This window comes from Electrophorus electricus, unplaced genomic scaffold (genome assembly GCF_041902795.1).
Source record: "Electrophorus electricus isolate QZ-2024a unplaced genomic scaffold, ASM4190279v1 Scaffold368, whole genome shotgun sequence".
Classification (NCBI taxonomy): domain Eukaryota; kingdom Metazoa; phylum Chordata; class Actinopteri; order Gymnotiformes; family Gymnotidae; genus Electrophorus; species Electrophorus electricus.
In genome coordinates this window covers 16,958-25,834 of record NW_027658658.1, presented here as the reverse complement: position 1 = coordinate 25,834, position 8,877 = coordinate 16,958, and the positions used below count along the sequence as shown (strand labels likewise).

General features: G+C 44.7%; 1 protein-coding gene across 1 annotated transcript; it reads left to right on the top strand.

Moving 5' to 3' along the window:
- Positions 1–297: 297 nt before the first annotated feature.
- Positions 298–7,816, top strand: LOC113591798 (uncharacterized; the record flags this gene model as incomplete). The annotated part of the gene is made up of 10 exons (XM_081709312.1): positions 298–382; positions 861–1,151; positions 2,574–2,830; positions 3,921–4,005; positions 4,451–4,621; positions 5,501–5,708; positions 5,934–6,088; positions 6,434–6,789; positions 6,961–7,090; positions 7,215–7,816. Coding segments are annotated over 10 exons (1,881 nt in total), but the record flags the coding sequence as incomplete, so codon positions are not given.
- Positions 7,817–8,877: the final 1,061 nt, after the last annotated feature.

The window sequence follows — 8,877 nt, the reverse complement described above, 5'->3', positions numbered from 1 at the left end:
TGCATTTGGCCATAATTAACATACAATAATGGCTTTCATTTATTTATTTGGGTTTTTCCTTTAGTAAAAGCTTATATTGAATTGGCTGTGTCCTTCAAAAGAAGATCGTATGTTCTGAAGCATGCTTTCACACTTTTAACAAACATCAAAGCAGTCCACTTAGAGAATGTATACGGCATTGGTATATGACACACTCTTAACTTTTGGTTAAAGTTACGCAGTTACCTGAGAAACTGTATCAGGAAATAACGTGTAGAAATAACGAATCTGTGCGCTCACGCGTGTGTGTATTGTCAGATTTTGTTTGAGGGGCGCAGAGGCCAGAATGCTGAGTCTGATGTTGCCGTAGACGACGTCTCTCTCTACAGAGGACACTGTGCAGGTGGGTCTCCACTGTTACACAATACAGTCCAGTTTGAGTGCAGGGAACATGACCAACACTTGGTCTGTATCTACATGACTGGGTCTGTATGTGCATAACAGGGTCTGTAGAAAGTGGATGTTTCTTTTGAATGAACTTGGTAATTAAAACTATAAAGGAGTTTTTAGTGCCCAAAATCTGGTGCTTTAGCGTTTGTTCAGATGCAAACGTAATAAAATTGGAAGCACACTGTTTATTTATTACTTTGTTTATTTTTTATTTGCCTTTGCTGTGTTTAATTTGCAGTGTTCGTTAAATATCTGACTTCATGCTTCTTCAACATTTCAAACTATATGACACTGCATTTGAAGCAAATAAAACATGTCTACAAAAATAATAGAATAAACTTGATAAAACATTGTTTTAAAAACAGTATCATTACTTTTACTTGTAGTAATATTTCTTGTAATTATGATTTTTCATCTTTTTTGCCATCCAGATTTGATAAACGATGTGACACACACACCTAATAATGACTGGTTGCCTGAAACGACCCCAGTCAAAGGTCAAACCACAGTGGCTCCTGTGTGGAACACAGTTGAACCTGCTCAGACTGCAGCACCCAAACCTGTGAACACTACACGCTCATCTGTGTGCACAGTCGCCTGTGATTTCGACAACGACCTCTGCTCTTGGACTCAGCTAGTGACTGATGTGTTTGATTGGACGAGACAAAGTGGCTCCACCCCTACGGCGATGACTGGCCCCTCCTCTGATCACACGACAGGAAGTTAGTATGCCAGTTAACTCTTGATGCTACGCAGGCTTTGTTATAGATTAATTACAGAGTTGAGCTGTTACAAAATCAAATAGCACACTAGTTATTCAAAGAAATATTTAGGCCCAGTTTCTCCTGATGATTGTAGCATAAATATTAACTGAGAATGTTTAAAGTGGCATTTATTTGACATGTTTAGGTCAGTAGAACAATTTGTCTACAACTTATGACGACTGTAAACTCACCATCTCTCCTCCCCCCTGTCTCACCTGTCTCCATCTCTCCTCCACCTCTGTCTCCATCTCTCCTCCACCTCTGTCTCCACCTCTCCTCCACCTCTCTCTGCATCTCTCCTCCACCCCGTCTCACCTCTCCACCTCTTCTCCACCTCTGTCTTCACCTCTCCTCTACCTCTCTCTCCACCTCTCCTCCTCTTCTCCACCTCTCCTCCACCTCTCTCTCTATCTCTCCTCCACCCTGTCTCACCTGTCTCCACCTCTCCTCCACTTCTGTCTCCATCTCTCCTCCACCTCTGTATCCATCTCTCCTCCACCTCTGTCTCCACCTCTCCTCCACCTCTCTCTCCATCTCTCCTCCACCCGTCTCACCTGTCTCCACCTCTTCTCCACCTCTCTCTCCATCTCTCCTCCACCCGTCTCACCTGTCTTCACCTCTTCTCCACCTGTCTTCACCTCTCCTCCACCTCTCCATCTCTCCACCTCTCCTCCACCTCTCTCTCCATCTCTCCTCCACCCTGTCTCCACCTCTCCTTCACCCCATCTCACCTCTCTCCACCTCTTCTCCACCTCTGTCTCCACCTCTCCTCCACCTCTCTCCATCTCTCCTCCACCCCATCTCACCTGTCTCCATCTCTCCTCCACCTTTCCTCCACCTCTGTCTCCATCTCTCCTCCACTTCTGTCTCCATCTCTCCTCCACCTCTGTCTCCATCTCTCCTCCACCCTGTCTCACCTGTTTCCACCTTTCTCTCCAATTCTCCTCCATCTTTCTCACCATTTCTCCTCCACCTCTCTCTCCATCTCTCCTCCACCCCGTCTCACCTCTCTCCACCACCTCTCTCTCCATCTCTCCTCCACCCCGTCTCACCTGTCTCCACCTCTCTCTCCACCTTTCCTCCACCCCGTCTCACCTGTCTACACCTCTCTCTCCACCTTTCCTCCACCCCATCTCACCTGTCTCCACCTCTCTCTCCACCTCTCCTACACCCCATCTCACCTGTCTCCACCTCTTTCCATCTCTCCTCCACCCCGTCTCACCTGTCTCCATCTCTCCTCCACCTATGTCTCCATCTCTCCTCCACCTGTCTCCACCTCTGTCTCCATCTCTCCTCCACCCTGTCTCACCTGTCTCCACCTTTCTCTCCAATTCTCCTCCACCTCTCTCTCCATCTACTCCTCCACCCCTCCCTCTCCAGGTGGTCACTACTTGTACATCGAGGGCGACAGTGCGACCCACGGGGACACGGCGCGTCTCCTTAGCGACGAATGCTCTGTGCTCCAGCCCCAGTGCCTACAGTTCTGGTACCACATGTACGGCTCCAGCTGGACCATGGGCCTGACCGTCTACCTGCTGCACGGCAACGTGGCCCGGGAGATCTGGAGAAGAAGAGAAGACCAGGGGAACACCTGGCATCGCGCCCTGGTGGACTTCACCCCCCAACATAACTTCAAGGTCTGTGAAAGTGGTTAAGAATGATTTGAATTACAATTACTGCTCTCAAACGTTCATGTATTACAGCTGAATATGTGTTAAACATACTCCTCATACTTAGAGCACACAAACACACTGAAACCTCAAAAATCAAGTCTTATAAAAGCAGCTTTACAGTTGGCCATAAATAATTAAAAATACAGGGCTTCTGTCCTTTTGTGTTTTTGTAAACCTTCTATGGAAATGTTTTGATTGTGGAGTATGTATTGGAAAAGATATGGGGATAATTTTGTGAATTAACGTTTCCAGTGAGCTCCTCAAACCTGTCCAATGAGACATGAGCTAAGGGATGTGTTACTCAGTCAGGACTTCAGTCTTAAATTATCCGCCTAGCTCACAAACTCCGTCTGTCAAGCAATCTCAGAGATTAATGAATCTATAAGTGATCTGCTCCTGGATTATTCCTGAGGGGTGCACAGGAGTGTAACGCAAGGGGGCCTTTTATCAAACGCACAAGAAATAAGCAAAACAAATAAGGAAGCTAAAAAAAAAAAAACATCAGCAAATATGAAACATCAGAAAAGCAGGAACACAAAAAACAAATCAAACCAAAAGCCATGGCACCAAAACCAAGTGCTAGGCACCATGGAATTCTAACACCCATAATAACTAACCAAGGTGAGACAGAAATAAAGACTATATATACACCAAACACCAACAGGAAACACAAGGGCAGGGTCACAAAGGTGGGAGGTGTGGCTAAGGTGGGGCACAGAACCAAAACATAATAGAAAGCACATGGCTAGACAAGAAACTGAAACAACAGGAACACATGACAAAGCGTTGCTGTGGGAACCACAACACCACAGGAGGCACAACTGTGACAAGGACCGAGCTAAATTAAATGATTGTGTCCTGGAGAAAGAAAACTGTACTTCCTCAGTCAAGATCTCACAGTTAGAAAGCTGACAAATAACAAAGCAGTCCATTAAGTGAATGGATAAGGATATTCACTAACAGCCAGTTTAAAGATATGCAGTTAACTGAAGAGCTCTGCCAGTTAGAGTGTGGGAGGATTGATACTATGTTCCGTATGTTGTTGTGCTGTTAGATTATTTTTGAAGGACGACGAGGACACAGCGCCAAATCCGATGTTGCCGTGGACGACATCTCTCTCCATAGGGGACCCTGTGCAGGTACTTATACAACTAATATGAGCTATGTCAAGGTTCATAATTAGGGGTCAAACACTTAAAGTTTGAGTCAGATTTTCGAGTAAGAAGCTGGATTCAGGCAAACCTAACGTTACTTGTTCAAACCAATAAGCCATCATGCGTTCACTTTAGGGCGTACAGAGAAACCTCAGACTGGTCACTGTAAAGCAGTGAACTGATATACACTAGTGCTCATACTCCTACAAGGCTTATGTACAAAGGTAGAAAACAGACACACATCTTTACTTCTTTTTTTTGGCAATATCATTACATTTGTTGTCTTTTTTTTTTTTTTTTTTGCACGGCACTGGACTGTATGAAACAACCCCATAAAGTTTCACATTGTTGATGGTGATAGTATCATTGTTGTTGTGGTTATTCCTGTTGATTATGATGCTATGATCACTGGAATTTCTTCATTGTTTAGACCTAATAAACCAAGTGACTGCTTCACCTACACACGAAAGGTTGACAGTCAACATCAACACAGGAACTACAGCAGCGTCTGTCAAAACTACAGCCAAGCCCACTGAAACTACCGTTGCACCAGTCCAAACTACAGTTGCACCTGTTGAAACAGCTGCACCAGAAACAACAAGTATGGTGAACTATTATTTAAAATCACACTAGGACTACAGTACACATAAATTGCCAATTGTTGTCCTCCAAGGTCCTATGAACTAGTGGCATTTAAGTGTCAATTCTTATATTTAGCATATTCATCTTACAAGAGAATATAAATGAATTTTAAAATCCCAGTTAGTAACAGCCCCACTGCAGCACACCCACCACAGGGTTATCTGGGTTTTGGACAGGGAACGCCCGTATAATTTAGTGGGGGTGTTGTAATTGTTCTATAAAGGACTTTTTTGAAGTGCAATTGAACAAAAGGTCCTGACTTGCTTCACATTCTCTCTCTCCGTTTGTCCATTGCATCACCCTTTTCTCTGTCCATCTCTGGTCCCATCCTCTCTCTCTCTCCTCTCCCTTCCTCTCTCTCCCCCCTCTCTCTCTCTCCCCTCTCTCTCTCGCTCTCTCTCCCTCTCTCTCTCTCTCCCTCTCCTTCCTCTCTCTCTCTCTCTTCCCTCCCTCTCCCTCTCTCTCTCTCTCTCTCTCCCTTCCTCTCTCTCTCTCTCTCTCCCTCCCTCTCCCTCTCTCTCTCTCCCTCCCTCTCTCTCTCTCCCTCTCCCTTCCTCTCTCTCTCTCTCTCTCTCTCTCTCTCTCCTCTCTCTCTCTCTCTCTCTCTCTCTCTCCCTCTCTCTCTCCCTCTCCCTTCTCTCTCTCCCCTCTCTCTCTCCCTCTCCCTCTCTCTCCCTCCCTCCTCTCTCTCTCTCTCCCCTCCCTCTCTCTCTCTCTCCCTCCTCTCTCCCTCCCTCCCTTTCTCCCTCTCCCTCTCTCTCTCCCTCCCTCTCTCTCCCTCTCCCTTCCTCTCTCTCTCTCTCTCTCTCTCTCTCTCTCTCTCTCTCTCTCTCTCTAGCCCTCTCTTGCCCTGTGAACAGTTATCACACTGTCTGCATGCCCCCCTGCCAGCCCACCTGTGAACACCTTCAAGGAGCCCCAACTGCGAGGTTGCAGACCTGTGTGTGCCAGGCTGTGTGTGTGAGGACGGTTTCATCCTCCACCATCATGAGTGTGTGCCTATTCACGAGTGTGGCTGTCGAGATGAGTTTGGAGATGATCATTATGTGAGTAACAGAAGGATAAATACCATTAACTACAATTATAAATGGACAGCTAACACTGAGCATCTAACACTGAACAGCAAATACTGAACAGCTAATACTGAGCAGTTAACACTGAACAGCTAAGTAATGTTAAGTTCTATCTTATTGGTATCCTTAACACAGAGCAGATAACGAGCACTAACTAACGACATCTTTGCTTAACCATCTGCGCTGTTCTGGCTCCAGTTTGGGAGAGACGTGGTACAGTGCGCACTGCACACGAGAGTGTGAGTGTAAGGAGAAGAATGGAGAAGGACAGATGTTGTGCAGGGTCCACGCGTGTGACAGTGACCAGGTGTGTCTGGCAGACACGCTCGGCAATTACCGCTGCAGGACTACAGGTGAGAGTTCAACTGTAGCTCTATGGAAACCGCTAACCAATGATTTCCCACAGAGCAAAGAAAAAAATCTCTCTAATGAAAATCTAATGAAAACATTTTCCTTAAGACAAAAATTATATGAATATGAATAGAGAGGGAAGCTTTCCAGTTAAATTGAAAATTTTGTAATAAATGTAAATGAAATTATATTTTTATGGATGTACACAAATAGGTCTCCTAGATTAAGAATGGGTTGTTAGAGATTATGGAACGTTTTGCAGTTGGTTCTGTTGATTACTGATGTAGGGCATAAAAGGTTGGGAGGTCCTTCTCTGAGCTGCGTGAAATCTTCTGTCTCTGACGTAGGTTTCAGCAAGTGCTCCATCAAAGACGACCCTGAGTACCGAACCTTCGATGACCTGAAGCACAGATTTAAGGGCAAGCACTCATACGTCCTCATCCTGACCTCTGACCTGCCCAAGAACACTCCCGAGGTCTACGTAGTGGGCATTAATGAGAAAACCCAGAACCAGGAAGACATGGAGGAAGATCGTGATGACAAAGACGCGATCAGCAGAGGAAGGCGTGATAATGATGATGATGATGATGATGACGATGAGGACGATGACAACAGTAAAGAGGATGGAGAAGGCCGTTTCCATGCTCTCCGAATCGAAGTGTACAACCACACCGTGGAGCTTCAAGGGCACAGGAGGGTTCTGGTGAGCGTTCCTCTTTCCAGAACGGACGACGTTCCTAAAGCACAGGAACGTGAATGTTTACGTCTTATGCCGTATCTTATGTGAGGCTCTAATGTTCAGATTATCGTAACATGGGAGGTAGGCGTTGATAGGGTGGATGTTATCGCCTGACTGTGTTTCTTCTTCTAACAGGTAGATGGAGTGAGGGTCAGCATGCCTGTCATCCCTGCTACCGGTCTAAACATTCTGGAACATTCTTCTCGAGTTTATCTCAAGACAGACTTCGGATTTTCTGTGGAGTTCAGGGGCATGGGCAAAGCAGGTAGTTAGGAGCAGGTCAAAATAACAATTCTGTTTAAAATATTTGAATGAATGTTAATTCTGCTACATTTTGGGGGTCTTTTTGGGGCCAAGCCCGTGATGTTTTTATTGTTTTTCTTTCACAGAAATAACTCTGCCCCATATGTATAAGAGAAAGGTCGCTGGGCTCTGTGGGAACTTCGATGGCCAGAGAAAAAATGACCTGATGAAGCCAGACGCTGTCAGGGCGAAGGATGTGAAAGAGTTTGGTGATAGCTGGAGAGTTTAGGACAACACCTCGTCCACTCGGGAGTAGAGCTAGCGAACTCTGAAATGAATGAATTCCCTGAAGGAAAGAATTTCATGCCATTTCTGCTCACACAAAACAATGTGTGCAAAAAGATACTACTTACACTACAGCAAATAATATAATGATTATTATTTCATGGCAAAAAATACTTTAGAAATACGTACAACTTTACTAGAGACGAAATGCTACTTTAAAGTGCTGATTAAATCTTTGGTAGTTTTGTCACAGTTTCAAAATCTTTACTGTATACTGCATCATTCTTTATGGACCAAGCAGAAAAGTTTGTGACCTCACTGTTCTATTTATATGTATGTTTTTGCATTTCTAGACTACATTATTTAAGATGAAGCTGGTTAATTTACACAAAATTTAACTGTAAAAATGTATATGTACATTACAAAAACATATTACATGGCAGTCATAAATAAATAAACTGTTTTGATACAATTGCACTTGTTTGTTGCTTGTCTGTTTTTTTCTCAGGTTTGAGAGGGAACAGAAAATTAACAATTATTAGACATTAAACGACATAAAAGTTAAGATATCCAAGGCTTACGATATCATAAAGCACAGAAGCATAAAAGCATAGAATTTTGGTTGTGCCTAGAGTAAGAAAACATTCACATGGTTGTGGTGTTCCGTCTGCACAAATCTCAGATCGTAGTAGAAGGTTTAAGGAGATAAGAACACCCAGCATCCTGCAGCAAATAAACCAATCGCTACATGCCTCTTACCCCAGTTTACATCTTTTTGTAAAACACAAATATTTCCTGAAAATGTGCTGATTTCTTCAGTCAAATACTGACAGCAGTTATAGCATAATAGCATATGTGACACTAGCTAAGAAGGACATGCATGCATTGAAGAGAATACTAATTCTCATAACATGTTTGTACCGTGCGGGCCGCCACCCTCCAAGTACAGGGTGTGGTGCATCGCCTGTCAGGCACAGGGCAGGGGTGGAAGCGTTACCGTGGCAACTGGCTCTCGGCACATGGAGAGCAATCTTGCTTGTCAGGAAGGAGCTGGAACTGGTTTGTAAGGTTGAGACATACCAACTAGATATAATTGGGTTCACCTCTATGCACAATGTGGGCTCTAGAAACAAACTCCTAAAGAGGGGCTGGTCTCTCTCAGGAGCTGCCCACGGGGAGAGGCGTTGGGTGGGTGTGGGGATACTCTCAAGTCCCTGGCTGGAGACCACATGGTTGGTGTTTCTCCCAGTAGACAGGAGGGTTGCCTCAATGTGTTTGTGTTAGAGAGAAAAACTCTGACTGTTTTGCGCACATATGCGCCTAACGTCAGCTCACAGTATGTGGCATTCTTGGGGAGGGTGAGTGGAATTCTAGAAAGAGTTCAAGCACTAATGCCATTGTGTTGCTGGGGACTTCAACTCTCATATGAGCATCAACTGGGAAACCTGGAGAAGAATTAGTGGGAGGAACAGCTTGCCCAGTCTAACAATTTACAACATTTGGCTGACGCTTTTATCCAAAGTG